The 18,215-nt window shown below is 46.3% G+C and overlaps 1 protein-coding gene across 2 annotated transcripts; it reads left to right on the forward strand.

Annotated features, from left to right (window-relative positions):
- The first annotated feature begins 10,413 nt into the window (after window positions 1–10,413).
- On the forward strand, window positions 10,414–17,343 carry LOC141100609 (uncharacterized). Of its 2 annotated transcripts, none has more exons than XM_073589198.1 (2): window positions 10,414–10,978; window positions 11,472–17,343. In XM_073589198.1, exon 2 carries the CDS (start codon window positions 11,484–11,486, stop codon window positions 12,555–12,557), a length of 1,074 nt encoding a protein of 357 aa, XP_073445299.1. In that variant the 5' UTR covers window positions 10,414–10,978; window positions 11,472–11,483; the 3' UTR covers window positions 12,558–17,343. The 2 variants fall into 2 exon arrangements, with proteins under 2 accessions (XP_073445299.1, XP_073445300.1); XM_073589199.1 differs by having other exon boundaries at window positions 10,414–10,743.
- The last annotated feature ends 872 nt before the right edge of the window (window positions 17,344–18,215 follow it).

Here is an 18,215-nt window from a genome sequence, read left to right on the forward strand (position 1 = left end):
CAGACACAGCGATATCGCTAGCAATATCACTGCTACGTCACAAAATCGGTGACTTTACAGCGATATTGCTAGCGATATAGCAGTGTGAACCACTCAACAGTCTTTCAGGAAGTGTAGGTCAGAGCTGCCATCTTCTAGGCTGTGGTTAGGGCTAGCTCTGCTCATGCAGGAACTTTTAGCAATTGCTGGTAAGGAGCTCTACTCTGTACAGAAAATGGCAGGGTCAGTTGCAATTTTTAGTTTGTTACCTATTTGCCCAAATGAGTTGCTACGCAATCATCACACCAGGTATCTTATATTCCCTGAATGAAGTCATTTTCATCCCTTTCTCTCAATGTAGTAGAGAAGCCATAATATAATGTCATGCCCAGAGATTATCTCTCCAGACGTCCCTCTTCTCTGTCTTCAGCAGCACTTCTCAACAAGGTGCCCTTAACACTGGCCCCTCCATAATACTCCCACACACTGTTTCTTTGCATAAATTCCCCCCCACCATACTGCCACTTGCTAACTGTACTCTGCCCCCTCACAATTTCCCCTATTGCCTCACAGTACCACCAACCCGCTCCCTCATCTAAAATAATAGGACATTTAATTTTGGCTCATCAATGGAGCACTTACCATTGAATGTCATCTTCACTGCTTCGGCACAGTGGTGGCAGCAGCAATGTAATGAGGTCAATAGCATGATGATCCCTTCATGCCGCTGCACATTGGGGAGAGGGCTGACGGGTGTTCCTTGCCCCAGTCCCAGCGCTTAAGTGTTTAAATATAATCGCATCTTAAAGACGCAAATACCTTTGCATATAGTAAGAAGGGAGCCAGTGTCTCCCGGTTCTCTGCGGACCGCAATAAACCCTTTGGCAAGGCACATGCTGTGCAGGCCTAATTTTAAGAATAGGTCATTAATAGAGATGAGCGACTTGGCCTTTTTTCGGGTCGAGTCGGGTTTCATGAAACCCGATTTTCTCAAAAGCTGGGTCGAACGAAATCGGCCTATTATCGTGAAAAGTCGAAGGCCGACTGAAACACGAAACCCAATGCAAGTCAATGGGGAACCAAGGTCGGCAGGGAGTGGAGGACAGGAAACACACCTACAGTGCCCATTTTAATGCCAAAAACATCAATTCTTATTACTTAAGCTTGTCAACCTTAATTTACTTTATAATAATAGTTAGGCGTTGAAAACTGGGGGTTATTTGGCTAAAGTTGTGGTGGGGTAGGGCTGGCTCCAGATTTTCGTGGGCCCTGGGCCAAAGAGTGTCACTGGGCTCTTTTAACACATGCCACAATTCATGATCCTCTGATACGGCAGAGAAATAGCGGTATAGTACAATGAAAAATACTTCACTTCTTACATCTCATGACTGATATCCATTTTAAATTCTCCAATAGCTCCAAAAACGGACAATATATTACTCCATACAGTATTATGGCCACCACATAGTGTGCTATACAGAGTAATGAGGCTCATATATTTCTTCATACAGAATCATTGGTCCCATATAATGTTTGAAACAGTATATGATGAGCTCCACATAATGCTACAGTATATGTTGGTCCCCATGGATGAAGCTCCACTGTCTTATGGGCCCAAATAATGCTCCATATATAATGGGCCCCATTTCTAATGCTCCAGTGCATAATGGGCCCTGTAAATGCTGCTCCAGTGTCTGATGTCCACCTTTGGAATGCTTCAGTGTATGGTGGGCCTCATATATCATTCTCCAGAGTATAGTGCTCCCCAAAAATAGCTGTCCCAACATTGAAAACAATTAAATAAGTCTCCTCGCTAGGGATTCCCTGTACTAGTCTGGACTCCTCGTCGTCCCCATCTTCCATCTCACTGCACTTGGACTGTTTAGGCAGAGGGCGTACAGACGTGTGGTCATCGCTCTCTCTGACCAGAATGTCACTGTCAGGAAATGCGGAAGACGTCACGGCGGTGGAGCAGGGAGAGGTAAGTATTTCAACTTTGCAAGTGCTGTGATCCTGAGCAAGAAGGGGGGGCCCACTCGTTGAGGGCCCCTCATAGTACGGCGGTGTGTCTGATGGCGGGTGGGGTGGCCTCCCACCGGCAGAGACACTTTTGCGTACTATGAGGGGCCCTGTGCCAGTGCCGTTGCCCATGAGTATGCCCCCCCACCTGCTCAAGGAACCTGCACTTTCATCTGCACCTTCCTCTTTGTCACCGTGTAAGGTGGTATAGTATGCGGGAAGGGGAACCTGAGTTTCTTCAGGGTCAGATTCTGGCTGTGTAGAGTGCGAGGGGAATGTAGTGGTCTGGGTCAATGTACCAGCAGAATCATCTAGCAGTGGCTGGGCATCAGTGCACTTGTGGTGCCCCCAGGAGTACGGTCGCCACAGTGGCATTATCTTCCTCCTAGGGAGTGTGATGTCATGCTTGGGAGCAAAGAAGGATCTCTCTAGCAGTTAAACCAACACACAACACAGGTCCCACTCCAGGCCAGCAGGGAGAACTCTGAACCTGACTGCTGAGGAGCTGCTCTCTGTGGTCGGGAGGAGGTAAGTTAGGGCAGTCTGTGAAGGGAAGGGGAAGTGTGTGGACGTGAGAAGGGGAGCAGAGTTAAGGCTCACTCCTAGCTGGAGCGCATGGTCGAGATTCCGGTCTCTGAGTTTGTAGGGACACTGACGGTCCTGCAGCAGAAACCGGAGGAAGTAGCAGCTGTAAATACTCTATTCCCAACTAAGGCTCGGAGGCCCCAGCAGCGACGTGTGTGAGCCAGAAGGAAAAGGCTATGGCTGCCTGCCATACGAGAAAGTTCCAAAAAGAGAGTCAACAGGGGGAACTTCAGTGAACTCAGTACCACGAGTACCTCAGGTAAGCGCTAGAACGGAGGCCACACTACCTATCTGCAGAGAGAGAATTCCTACTTTGCTTCCAGGCTGATCAACTCCTTCTCCATCTGTACTCTGGGTCCTGGACGGCACTTACCAAGTACAGGTAAAGGAACTGCACGACTGTGTCATCTTTCTCCTGCGCCTGGGGCACGGCTCTGCTACATCCTGCACTGCACACCATCTACCAACTCTTTCATCTGCCCTGCGACTACGGCCCTACCTGTGCAGGGCTTCTACATCTTAGCTGCACCACAACATCTGTCCAAGAGAAGCGACACTGCAGTGCGGGTCACTCTGATCAGAAACCACAGGTGGCGTCACGTATCATTCACCTATAAACATTATTCACCCCTTTGCATGGACGCCCAGGGCCATGGAACGGCACATCACCACAAACGTGACACATCCCTCTGAGACACCGGCCCGGTACCGATTAACCCCACTGCCCTGGCTGGCCACCCACACTCCATGTCAGGTTCATCTTGGACTGGGGAATTCACGATTTGACTTGATAACCCAGGCATGGTATGATAGAAAGAGCTACATGGACTAATGTGCAGTGTGGCCTGCTGCATCATTCACTTTTAGTGGGGGTGAAGGACACATGGAAAGGGGTTCTTCCTGACCAGGAGCCAGCACTTGATGACTCAGTGCTTGCATTTTGTGAAACTTCAGAAGAGGAGGGCATATTTGCTGGAGTCTGTTTCGGCAATGTAAGCCAAAACCAGTTCCTGATGCTCCGGCTTTAAAAGCGGTTAACCTACTCCCAGAAAAGGTAGCCTTCCAGGTGTTACGGAGCCAGACAATGACGCAGGCGTAACACCTCCTGCCTTAGCTGCTATTGTGCTTTTGCCACTACCAGCAGATGCACCACCACCATCAGCACCAGCTGGCCCCCCACACCCAAATCTGCGGCCTCTTCCACCAAACTTCAAAATGTTGCAGAAAATGAACCCAAAATAACATCAGATATATGGTACTGTATCAGAAGCGTACAGCTCTATACAGTCAAAGGATGATTGTCAATCTCCCTATATATACCATCAGTCACACAGACGCTCACAGGCTCAGTATGGATTAGACAAGAATATAAAAAGTAGAAAAAGTGTACAGTATCATCAGATAGCAGGTATATATAGTATTGTTTAAACATTCTAAATCTCCGTAGATATTTCAGGAGGCAGACACAGACGCTCTCAGGCTCAGTATGGATTACAACACAATATAAAAAGCCGTAAAACGGTAATGGATCTGAAGAGTACAGCTGTACACAGTGTAGGGGGTCATTGTTGTCAATCTCAGTATTTATTTCCACAGTCAGAAAATAACTCTCACTTGGTCAGTTTGGATTAGACCAGAATATAAAAAGCAGTAAATGGGTAATGTATCACAAGCGTAAAGCTGTATACACTAGTGTTGGGGTAATTTTTAAATGTCCATCTAAATTGCAGGAGTAACCCACAGACTGTCACACGCTCAGGATGGATCACATCATAATATAACAAGAAGATCCGCAAGAAATAATCACACATGTGGCACAATGTTTCAGGTGTCAATGATATACTTAGAGTGGTGGGTGGAGGAGGACTTCCTGGCAGAAAGGGTACAGTATCACCAGATACCAGGTATATAGCATAGTTTAAACATTAAAAATGTACGTCTATATATTCAGGAGTAGTGTTGAACTTCCCCGCTAGTGTTTCAGTTCGTTTTGGTTCGTTGAACACGAGGCAAGTTCGTCGAAAGTTTGTCGAACGTTCAACGAACAACGTCGAACACCATTGAAAACAATGGCAGGCATATACAAACACATAGAAAACAATTACAAAACACCTTAAAACGTGTCCCAAAGCAGACAAAATGCTTAGAATACAAAAATAACATATGGAAAACGGCAACTGCATATAGAAAAGAGGTGGAGGAGTAAAAGGAGGAGGAGGAGACACAGATATAGGCATGTCATGCCCTTATGAAGTCAAGAAAGGCTGGAATAAAAATGTAAAATACCAAAAAACAGTAAAAATCTGAAATCGAAGACGATCATATACCGTCGGACTTCCCACCATAAATCAGGCCAACTGCTGATCGGGCGGCGTTATTCCCACGAACCTCCGAACAGCTTCCATGAAGGCAAAGTGTTTGGTTTCTGGGGGCAGTATGGTTGCAAAGCTGAACCTTAAAGGAATGTACAGAAGGGCACCACCAGGAGTGGAGCCTGCGGCTTAATTCGACTCCACCCGGGAAACCTCAACCATGCCAGCTACAGAAAAGATTGACAGATTGCAAGCTTTGTTGATTCTGTGGGTGGTGGTGGATGTCCGTTTTTAGTTGTGCTAGTGATTTGTCAGCTTAATTCCTTTAACGAACGAGACTCCGGCATGCCCCCATGGTACGCTTCAAGCTTACTAGAGGGACACGCGAGGCTCTGGCACGCGAGATCGATTAATAACAGGTCTGTCATGCCCTTACATGTCCAGGGCTGCATGCGCGCTACACTGAAAGGTCCAGCGTGTGTCGCTTACAGATGCAGATAACCCACTGAACCCCATTAGTGATGGGGATCTGGGATAACAATTCTTCCCCGAGAACGAGGATTTCCCAGCAAGTACAGGTCAACCGGAATTCCGGAATTAGGAGTAAGTGGCATTCCAGGAAAAATGAAAAAAATTAAGTGTCCAAACCACAGGTGCTGTAGCTTGCTTAACAGCTGGGGTCCTATGCTGAGTAGCACGCAGTTCTTACATAAACAGGCGGCATAGTTTGGTTCACTGGTGGGCTCCTCTGCTGAGTAGCAGACAGTGCTACAAGGCCCAAAAGGATTTTCTGGACAAGATGCGGTAAAAAATAATTAGAAACACACACGGTGTAGCTTCTTGACAGGTGTACTACACCGCTTGCTACCACACACCGCTACTATGCCATGAAACATTCTATTAACATTGAAAACAATTATTAATGTGAAAATGAAGTTACGCTTTTGGTGAGTGAACCGTTCTCGAACGGAACCTCGAACAGCTGAATTTTAAGCAAAGTGTTCGAGTTCGACGAACGACTCGAACACCGCCCAAAAACAGCTGGAATTTTAACTTGGCGAACAGGTTGACTCGAACACCGCTCATCTCTAATCAGGAGGCAGACTCAGATGTTCTCAGGCCCTGTATGGATTCAACAAGATAGCAGAAAGTTGAGAAAGGGTACAGTATCACCGGATAACAGGTATATATGTAGCATAGTGTACACTTGAAAAACCTATGTCTATATATCAGGAGGCAGACTCAGAGGATCTCAGGCCCAGTATGGATTTGACGTGATTTTACAAAGTTGAGAAAGGGTACAGTATCACCGGATAACAGGTATATATAGCATAGTTTAAACATTAAAAAGCTATGTCTATATATCTGGAGGCAGACTCAGACGGTCTCAGGCCCAGTATGGATTCGACGTGATTGTAGAAAGTTGAGAAAGGGTACAGTATCACTGGATAGCAGGTATATATAGCATAGTTTAAACATTAAAAATCTGCGTGTATATTTCCGGAGTCTGACAAAGACACAGCCTCAGTATGGATTAGACAAGAATCTAAAAAGTAGAAAAAGGGTTATGTATTCGAAGCGTACAACAGTATACACTGTTGGGGTATTTTTCAGTCTTCATATATATTTCAGTCTCAGTAAGACAGTCCAGACTCTCCGCAAGAGGAAACGAGATGGATACAAGTACAGACGGAAAGTCGACTGATTGCAGAAATTTTGGAATTACTAATCACGGTAAAAACTCCTGGGAGAATTCTCAGAGGCGATGCTGACCCTCAATTACTTTGTCTGTGGAGACAGCAAAAACAGTTCTTGTGAAGAAAGGTTTGCTGTATCGCAGTACCATGGAACCCATCACCGTTACTCATCTCCATCAAATTGTGATCACAGGGACAGATGTAGACATTGACCTCACTGCCTATCATGATCTGTCAGGTAACTTTGGAGTGCAAAAGACAGAAGCCACAGGCCGTAGGCGATTCTATTGGATTGGCATGAGAGGACACATTTAAAAATGTGGGCAGGAATGTCACACGTCTGTGAGTCGGAAAACCGTGAAAGCTGATGATAAACCACCACTGCATCTCATTGTGATTCGACGTTCATAACAAATGGAAGCCATTGATCATCTGAAGATAGAGCCCAGCAGGACAGGGCATAGCTACGTCTTAACCATCATCTATCATTTCACCAAATTTGTATTGGCAGTCCCAGTGAAGTATTTAACAGGCCAGACTACACAGTGGTGGAGCAGGGAGAGGTAAGTATTGCAAGTGCTGGTGCCCTGAGCTAGCAGGGGGGGTCCACTCGTGGGCGGCGGTACTGGCACAGGGCCCCTCATAGTACGCTGGTGTGTCTGACGGCGGGTGTGCACCCCCACCATCAGAGACACTTGATTCTACTATGAGGTGCCAGTGCCGTTGCCAAAGAGTGTTCCCACCCACCTGTCCAGGGCAACAGCACTCGCACGGGTGCGTGCGCCAGGTGGTGACCCCGGCCCTGTGGGGGGAGGCAGCCCAGTTAGGGAGGTGGAAAAAAATGGCATATGTTGATGTTGGACATTCAGCAGCTGCAAATGGAGTAATTGAAGAAGTCCGCGGAAGAGGAGGACAAAAGCAAGCCATTTTTCTGGCAACCTACGCGTCAGCAGGGGAGGGTGGAGCAAAATCCTTTGAAACCCATGCATGGTTCATTTTAATGAAGGTTAGATCATCAACATTTTGGGTCGACAGACGGGTCCTTTTTTCTGTCAGGATTGATCCAGCGGCACTGAAGACTCGTTCAGAAAACACACTAGCAGCAGGGCAAGCGAGCTCCAGTAAGGCATATTGTGCCAAATCAGGCCAGGTGTCACGTTTACTGGCCCAGTAGTCAAAGGGGAATGACCGGTGAGGGAGAACATCAATATGGGAGGAGAAGTAGTTTGTTACCATAGTTGACAACTGCTGTCTCCTGTTACTTTCGATCGATGCAGTATTACCAGTCGTGTGAGCGGTACTTGAAAAATCAGTCCACAACATGTTCATGAAACCCCTGTGTCCAACGCCACTTCGGCTGTGTGCACCACGAAACACCTCTTCCATGTTGCCCCCTATGGCTCGTTGGAAGAACATCACCGCCGCTGTGTGCTGGGAATGTCTCAAACAAACAGTTTACCAGAGTTGCTTGTTTGTTAGCCAATATTAGCTCTAGGTTCTCCTGTGGCCTGATGTTTTGGAATTTGCCTTTATAGCGTGGATCCAGGCTGCTGGCCAACCAGTAGTCGTCATCGTTCATCATTTTGACAATGCGGGGGTCCCTTTTTAGGATCTGCAAGGCATAATCAGACATGTGGGCCAATGTTCCAGGTGTCAATGATGCACTGCGAGTGCTGGGTGGAGGAGCACTTTCTGGCAAATCCACATCCCTCCAGTCACGCACAAACCCTGTACCTGACCTTGCCACGCCAACATTTTTTCTTGCCCCCTGAGAAGCATCCTCCTCCCCAAAATAATATTCCCCATCATCCTCCTCCTCCTCCTCTTCCTTTTCTTCCTCCACCTCATCCACGAGACTTCCCTGAGCAGACAATGGCTGACTGTCATCAAGGCTTCCCTCCTCCTCAGCTGCAGATGCCTGCTCCTTAATGTGCGTCAAAGTTTGCATGAGCAGACGCATAAGTGGGATGCTCATGCTTATGATGGCTTCGTCTGCGCTTACCAGCCGTGTGCATTCCTCAAAACACTGAAGGACTTTACAGAGGTCTTTCAAGTTCGACCACTGCACACCAGACAACTCCATGTCTGCCTGCAAACTGCCTGCCCGTGTATCCTCCCACAAATGAATTAAAGCCTGCCTCTGTTCGCACAGCCTCTGAACCATGTGCAGGGTGGAGTTCCACCTTGATGCAACGTCGATAATTAGGCGGTGCTTGGGAAGGTGGAGCAATCGCTGCAGCTTCTGCATACGACTGGAGTGTACGGGCGACCGGCAGATGTGCGAGCACAGTCTTCGCACCTTATGGAGCAGGGGTGTTAACTCCGGATAATTATTGAGGAAGCACTGCACCACCAGGTTCAAGGTGTGAGCCAGGCAAGGTATATGTCTGAGTTTTGAAAGGGCTATGGCTGCCACAAAATTTCGGCCGTTATCACTACCTACCTTGCCTGCCTCAAGATGTAGACTGCCCAGCCATGACTCAGTTTGTCGCTGCAAGTAGTCGGCTAGTACCTCCGCGGTGTGTCTGTTGTCACCCAAACACATCATCTTCAACACACCCTGCTGACGCTTACCACTAGCTGTTCGATAGTGGGACACCTCATGTGCAACACTGGCAGCTGCGGATGGAGTGCTCGTGCGACTGCGCTCTGTGGACGAGCTTTCGCTTCTGGAGGAGGAGGAGGAGGGTCGAACGCCTACAGCCAACTGTTTCCTATACCGTGGGCTAGGCAGCACTGTCCCACCGCCGCTGTCCCCTGTGGACCCTGCATCCACCACATTAACCCAGTGCGCAGTGATGGACACGTAACGGTCCTGGCCATGCCTACTGGACCATGCATCTGTTGTGAGGTGCACCTTTCCACTCACTGATTGCTTGAGTGCATGGACAATGCGGCCTTTCACATGCACGTGGAGGGCTGGGATGGCTTTTCGTGAAAAAAGAAGTGCCGACTGGATAGGTCATAGCGTGGTACTGTGTAGGCCATGAGCTCGCGGAAAGCTTTGCTTTCAACCAACTGGTAGGGCATCATCTCTAACAAGATTTGGCAATGTGGGCGTTCAAAGCCAGTGTACGCGGATGAGAGGATGAGTACTTTCTTGTCCTACTCCGAGTCTCTGGTAGGGTGAGCTGGACTTGAGAGCTGCATATGCTGGAACTAGCGGTGGACATGGCTGACAGAGAGGGTTGGTGATGGTGATGGTGTTGGTGGTGTTGCTGATGGCCTAGATTCAGTCTTTCGTAGCAATAACATTGTGATTCCATGACTGCTTTGCCCTTGCGACGACACCTCGACATTTGCTGCTGGTGGTGTGCTAACCGGTGGGCTTACAGTGGGGGAAGCGATGTAGCGTTGCTGACTACCTTCATTCGGAGCAGGTGCACATGTGGTACATGAGGTTTGGTAGTCCATCCACGCTTGCAAGTGCATGGTGGTTAAATGTCTAAGCATGCAACTGGTATTCAAATTTCTCAGATTTTTCCCTCGGCTAAAGGTCTTTGCGCACTTCTTACAGATAACCTTTGCCTGATCATTAGGATTTTGTTAAAAAAAGTGCCACACTGCACTCTTCCTACTATGGAAGATATTTTGATACCTTGCACGCTGTGCTAATTTGACCGTCTGGCCAAGCTGTCCTGCAACTCTTTTGGTTTTTGTAACATGTTTTTGGACTGCTACGGTCATGCCAGATAACAGCTGTTGCGATGTCGTTGCCTGCTGCAGATCCTCCTCCTCCGCTTCTGAGCTATTGGCAGCGGCACCCTCTTCCCCCAATGGATGCCAATCTGGGTCAACAACTGGGTCATCCGGGGCGGAGCCTGAACGTTGGTGGAGCAAGAAGCAGGAAACCTGAGCTCCCGGACAAATGCACCAAAAGGGGCTCTAATATCACCAGAGCCTTCTTTTTATACCATCCCCGCATTACAACCCAAACCAGGACCCCACTGGATCGCATAGACCCTGGGTGGCAAGTCACGTTCGGGATAAAGAAGGGATTCATATAACTGTGGCCCTGCAGGCGGGAGATTGCCGGAGTGGCGGAAGGATATACTGCTAACAGCACCATCGCCTCGGGTAGAGGACTTCACCCCTGACCCAAGGCTGTCAGATAAGAGAGACCCCGGAGCTAACCCTCCCCTGCAAATAAGGTACCATTGCGAAACCCCCTGACCAGGACACATAAAATCGCTACTATTCTCATAGCTGGGGGACGGCTACAGAGAGTGTGTATCACGCCGCAGCATTGAAAATAGTCCCGTCGGGCTTGCAGAAGACACGCGGCCCGGGACCTAGAATAGACGTGCAGCGGCACGCTTCAGCCTCCTCCCCTCTCTGCAGTCAGTGAGAGAGATCTGAGGAATTCAAGCGTCTCCTGGAGCTGAGGTAACATTGAAATAACAGAAGCAAGGTGACGGAGTGTCTTAAGCAGAGGGGTCTGATTCAGGGGACAGAGGACCAGGAGAGCATGGTCATTCTCCCTAACTCCGTAGCAATAAAGGAGATAATCAATTAATCAAGTGGGGGCCTGAGACTGTCTGACCCGAGGGGTGCGAGGAGAGAAGGGAGTAATATAAGGAGCCTTAGATCTGTATTAAGCGCTCCCCCCCCACCAGTGCTGTCCCTACATCTTTCATCCCCCCCTTATTTGCTTTCTAATTAACCCATGTTATACCTAGCTGTACGAATATAAGAGAGGATTCTCTGGAAAACCAGCAGAAAGTGGTTATAGACTGCCATCTAGTGACCAGAGCCAGAACGACATCTCTTTCCATTGTTTATCACTTATAAGATTGGGCATAAAATGGAACATTAGCTAAATTCATAGCCAGCGAGAGGAATTCTAATCTTCAAACTGCTCTATTCTTCTCTGCTTTAGATAACTGCAAAAATGGGGAGATCCAGCGTAAAAACGCAAAAGAGCATGCCCAAACCTACAAAGTCCACTACGCAAACAGACATGGATGACTTTCTTACAAAACAAACGGTTCCGTCAGATTCTCTTAAACCATCCAAGCTTCGTGATTTGACCTCATTAGGAGATTCAGATTCTGAACCGGAGAGTGACTCTGACACGGGCAGCACAGCGAGAGAGGCCTTAGTCACTCGTTCGTTCATCAAACGTATATTGTCTAAAGCTCTTGAGCCAATAGGACAAGAACTTGCAGAGATAAAACACGACCTAAAACTTCAAGGCCACAGACTTGAGACATTGGAAAATTCGCAAGTTGCCATGACGCAAAGTTCGAACGCTGTACTAGACTCTTTAAAAGTCCATGAAATCCAACTACATACAATTCACACGGTGCTAGAAGATCATGAGAACAGAGAACGTCGTAACAACATAAGAGTTAAAGGCCTTTCTGAAACGGTGGCCTTTGAGGCGTTATGGAAAGCAACACAAGAGATATTCAAAGAACTACTTAATGAATCAGATCCGCAGGAAATCGAACTGGTGAGAGTACACAGAGCATTGCGTCCGAGGCCTTCTCAAGGGGAAACTCCACGAGATGTGATCTGTCGCTTCCTCGATTATCGAGCAAAAGACTTAGTTCTTCGCAGAGCGCGGGAGGCGCAGGAGATCTCGTATGAAGGCTCACAAATTAAACTTTTCCAGGATTTATCGGCCAGCACTCTCAGGAAGCGGAGGATCTTGAAACCGTTCACTGAAGCATTGATAAAAAAAGGCGTCCGTTTTAGATGGTTGTTCCCGTTTGGAGTACATATCACAAATGGAGACAAAGGTATCTCAGCAAGAACATCACAAGACATCAAAGAGGCATGTGAGTCCTTGGGGATTGAGCTGGAGGCCTACCCGGACCTGGAGTCCTTCCATTCGGCGACCCTATTGCATCCGCTGCCAGATGACCCGGCGTGGCAGATAGCCCTGACGCCAAAATCACAAAGGCTGAAAAGGAAGCTGACAAAGACCTCGCTTCCTAAGGACTCCAGAGACAATACTTGATCTTTGGGTTAGACCCAGATTTTGCAGTTAAGTTTTTCTTGGTGTCTACCCCAGTTGGGGTATTGAATGTGGTTGAAGCAAATCTGATGGGGTTGGCGTGCTTTTCCAAATATGGGTAAGCACTGCTGCCACATCTATCCAATAATTCGTTGTAAGGTTTCAACCTAGATTTAGTTACAGCCCAAACTGGGCATTCTCCTAGAATGGAGCATTTCATATTTCATATTTAGTTTATAGGTTGATTGGAATTTTCCTCAAGCTGGCATTCTATGAAACAATGTCAGTAGGTAACTATGGTACGTTGGCATATTGGTCAATGATATTGTGCAACTTAATAACATGGATAATGTTAATATTGTGTTCTCCCCCTCTTTACCTTTCTGTTTTCTCTACCCTTTTCTTTCTTTCGTCTGGTCTACTTGTCCTAGACCCCCTCCCCACACCTATAGGCACAAGGATTCGTCCCCGTCGTGAGCTGCAGGGATGCTGCTGTGTACAGAAACATGATGGATTCGGATAAGGTACACACATTCATCTCTTTTAACGCACATGGGCTGAACTCTCCAAACACTAGACGCCACACATTACAACTATTCAAAAAACAGCAGGCAGCAGTATTGCTTATTCAGGAAACGCACTTCAAACCGGATAAATTGCCCTCCTTTGAAAGCTCGATTTATGATAAATGGTTTCATGCGACAACCACCCAGTCCGGTTCCAGAGGAGTGTCAATAGCAGTGGCAAGGGGAGTGCCCTTCCAGCTAAGAGAAACTATGGCGGACCCTCAGGGTCGTTACATCTTTGTCAAAGGTCTACTAAACGGTGCCCTGGTAACATTGTGCAGTTTATACGCACCAAATAAAAAACTATTGAGATGGGTACTCTCAACACTGAAAAAAATTGATGGCTTTAGAGAGGGTGCATTGATAGTGGGTGGGGACTTGAATGTTGCATTAGAGCCTTTGCTAGACACGACTAAACAGAAAAGTTCGCTCTCACCTAAAGATCTTTACAGAATAAAGTCACAACTGGGATCTCTACAATTGATTGACACATGGAGATATCTAAACCCCTCTGACCGAGACTACACCTTCTACTCCCACCCTCATAAATCTTACCACCGTTTAGACTATATTTTTATATCCAGTAAAATGCTTGCCAATATACAACAGGCGAAAATAATTCCGAATATTTATTCCGATCACTCTTCGGTTTTGTTAAAATTCTCATTATCTAAAGCCTTTCCCCGACATAGAGTATGGCGGCTCAATGAGTCAGTACTTGGAAGTACCGAGGTACAGACACGTATAAACAAAGTGCTCTCCCAATATTTTGAGCAAAATGCTTCACCAGAAATTTCCTCACAGATACTATGGGAAGCACATAAGTCAGTTGTCAGAGGGGAGTTGATATCTATCACTTCCTTTCTAAATAAACTGCAACAAAAAGAAATCCAGGATCTTTATGATAGTATATCACAGCTGGAGCTTACACATAAACATAAAATAGATCAACATAGCTTAGAGAAGCTGCAACAAAAAAGACAGCAACTTAAAGACATATTAAACTCGAGATCTGCTAAGCTATATGCAACATGGAAAAACAGAATGTACGTCCATGGAGACAAAGCATCCAAATTAATGTTATCGCAACTAAGGAAGCGGCAGTCACGTACGCTGATTAACTCAATTAAGAATGAACAAGGGTTCAGCTCGCAAGCTCCTGAGCACATGGAGCGGGCATTCCTTGACTACTATAAGAAATTATATAATCTCCGTCCGGAAGATAACGCCGATTCCGCACTTAAAAGAAGCATGGACACTAGGTCCTTCCTAAGCACTTTAGATCTGCCTGTCTTGTCTGATTCCCAAAAACAATATCTTACTAGACCTTTTTCACTGGGGGAGTTGCAGTCCGCCCTGTCAAAGTGCCCGAAGGGGAAAGCGCCCGGTCCAGATGGATTCTCAGCACTTTACTATAAATCCTTCTCTGGCCTCCTACTCCCACATTTATTGAACGTTTGCAACGCAGTTTTACAAGGCCACCCATTGCCAAACCAAATGCTTACAGCCAGAATATCCCTAATACACAAAGAGGGGAAGGATCCTGAACAATGTAGTAGCTATAGGCCAATCTCTCTCCTTAATGTGGACCTAAAAATCCTAGCAGGGCTGATGGCAAAAAGAATGGCCAAGTCATTGCCAAATTTGATTTCCTTAAATCAGACCGGGTTTGTGGGTGGAAGGGAGGGAAGGGATAATGTCCATAAAGTATTGCACCTTCTTCAATACGCAAAAAATCGTAAACTACCATTGATGCTTCTTGGAACAGATGCAGAGAAGGCCTTTGACAGGGTGGACTGGGTATACCTACGGGAAGTGCTGATCAAGTTTGAGATACCCGAAGCGTTTATAGCAGCCGTAATGGCAATGTACGATAAGCCCACAGCACATATTAGGATTAACGATTTTACAACAGATGCATTTACTATAAAGAACGGAACAAGACAGGGCTGTCCCCTATCCCCGTTGTTATTTGTGCTAGCAATGGAACCTCTCTTAAAGGCCATACAAGTACATGAGGGAATAGAGGGTATTCGCATCAATAAGACACACTATAAAATAGCGGCATTTGCGGACGATCTCTTAGTCTTGATGACTAATCCTTTGCTGGGACTCCCAACATTGATGGCTCTTATAGATCAATATAGCAAAATTTCCAATTTTAAAGTAAATATGTCTAAGTCGGAAGCGCTAGACATACATATATCCCCGAATACCTTAGCTAAACTAAAAAGTACATACCCATTCACCTGGCCAAAACAATATATCAAATATTTAGGTGTAAAGATAGGAAGATCGGATAGAGACCTTTTTCAACAGAATATTCCCCCCCTAATTGCCTCAGTAGAAACCATCATGAAATCATGGAGGGACTCGTATGTGTCGTGGATGGGAAGGAAAAATTTACTGAAGAGCCTAATCTTACCCAAGTTCATATATATTTTCCAAATGCTCCCTATCACCATCCCCAAATCGTATCTTTTTAAAATTAATACATTATTCCGCAGATATGTTTGGAAAAAGCAAAAGCCCCGATTAGCATACAGGACATTAACATTAAACAAATCGAGGGGTGGGATGGGTGCACCAGACATAATGAGGTACTACCAAGCGACAATGCTTACCAGAGTGGTAGACCTGTTGCGGTCTCCTAACAATAAGCAGTGGATTGAGGTGGAGGAAGCCCTAGCACCTTATCCCCTGAGATCCATCCTTTTGGCATATCCTTGTAAAAATATAAACAAAAATCTACCTAATATACACACCAAAGCTACCTTAAAATTATGGAAGGGATTGGTGAAAACTCTAGTTCCCCCTTTGTCCCCCTTACTCAAGTTGGCAGATATAATGCCACATGCATCTTATTCCCGAGACAATGATGTAATCAAACCCGGTTCCCTGGCAAATGTAGCGGTTGATGACCTCTTGGCGGACGGGGCACTCCCCTCCTTTCAGGAACTGAAGAAGCAACCAGGGCTTTCCAACTTGACCTTTATACAATTCGGCTCTATAAGAGACTCCTTGGCACGGTATCTTTTAGGAGCGGACGTTACCCGCCCACTGACTGCATTTGAGACTCTCTGTGCAACAAAGGATAAACCCAAAAAGATAATGTCGTCTATTTACCAGATTTTAAATATAACTGACTGTTGTCTCAAAAGAGCTTATATAACACATTGGGAAAAGGATTTGGGATTCAAGTTTACCCCAAATCAAATATCACACATTTATAATTCATCTCATGGCCCATCACAATGTGTTAGAGCACAAGAGAATTCCTTTAAAATAGTCGCCAGATGGTATATTACACCACAGCAGACCACTTATTGGCGGACGGGGTCTTCTGCTAGATGCTGGAGATGCTGTGATTCGGAGGGAACATACTTACATATGTGGTGGTCCTGTCCACCCCTGCTGCAGTTCTGGCGACTAGTAGAGGATTATATCGGGGAAATTGTGGGCAAAAAGCTTACATTGACACCGGAGATAGTGCTTTTAAATTTTCTGTCACCGACTGGACATAAAAATACTGCTCTGTTGACTCAACACATTCTTTCAGCAGCGAAACTTTTGATACCTATGAACTGGAAGTCAACTACCATTCCATCTATATCCCAATTGCAAGAGAAGGTAGATATGCTATATCAAGTAGCCAAACTGGCTGCCTTGGTGAATGGCTCACTTTCAGCTTTTGAAAGAGTATGGCACCCATGGACCCGATTCAGATCCATTAGTAGAAGTTGATAAGGCTATGGTGGCCTCCTTGCTTGGCTTTATCAGAGTGGACGAAATCCTTGTTGCCTAGTGTTCCCCCCCCTCCCCTTATCTCCCTTATATTCCACCCCTATATCCCAACTTCTTCCTCTAATTACTTGACCTCCTGTCCCTTTACTCCCTATACTGTTTTTTTTTTCTCTTCTCTTTTCTTCTTTTTTGTTCTTCTTCATCTTTGTTTGAAATCATGGCATATGTGATGTAGCAGGGGCGTGTGGATGGGAAGAACCCAGATTTGAACCCAGATAATCCTGCTGCTGGAGGTTCCTTTAAGGCTGTTGGTGTCCTTAAACCTCTATATATCAATAGTTTTTGCCATGAATTGATATTTCAAACTATCTGTTTATCTCCCGAAAAGTGGAATTTGTAGGTTATATAATAATTTTGTAAGCTACCCTGTTGATTGCTTTCTTTCGGATGTAACTTGCAGATTTCAATAAATAAAACATTAAAACAACTGGGTCATCCATCACCTCCTCTTCAATTTCATGTACACCTTCCTCTGTGTCACCGTGTAAGGTGGTATAGTATGCGGGAAGGGGCACCTGAGTTTCATCAGGGTCTGATTCTGCCTCAGTACACTGCGAGGACAATGTAGTGCTCTGAGTGAATGTACCAGCAGAAAAATCTAGCAGTGGCTGTGCATCAGTGCACTCCATGTCAGATTAATCTTGTACTGGGGAATTCACGATTTGACTTGCTAACCCAGGCATGGTATGTGAAAAGAGCTCCATGGAGTAATCGGTAGTGTGGCCTGCCACAGCCTTCACTTTTGGTAGGGGTGAAGGACACAAGGAAAGGTGTTGTTCCTGACCAGGAGCCTCCACTGACGACTCGGTGCTTTTATTTTTTGAAACTTCAGAAGAGGAGGCGAGAGAGCTGGAGGCTGTGTCAGCAATGTAAGCCAAAACTTGTTCCTGAAGCTCCGGCTTTAAAAGTGGTTTACCTGCTCCCAGAAAAGAGAGCCTTCGAGGCCTTGTGGAGCCAAACAATGACGCAGGCTCAACACCTCCTGCCTTAGGTGCTATTGTGCTTTTGCCACTACCAACAGATGCAACACCACCACCACCACCATCAGGACCAGCTGGCAACCCCGCTCACTTCCATGGCGTCTTCCACCATACTTCCTCATTTTTGTGACAAAGTACGCAAAATACCAACAGCTATATGGTACTGTAAAACAAGGTAGAAGGTGTATCTACTATTGGTGAGAATTTGAATCTCACTATAGATTTGAGGACGCTGAACTATTGTCTCAGGCCCAGTAGAGATTACACCTCAATGTAACAGGCCGAAATTGGATGGTGTATGACAAGGTGGA

This window comes from Dendrobates tinctorius, unplaced genomic scaffold (assembly GCF_039654945.1).
Source record: "Dendrobates tinctorius isolate UK_male_01 unplaced genomic scaffold, ASM3965494v1 ptg000107l, whole genome shotgun sequence".
Classification (NCBI taxonomy): Eukaryota; Metazoa; Chordata; class Amphibia; order Anura; family Dendrobatidae; genus Dendrobates; species Dendrobates tinctorius.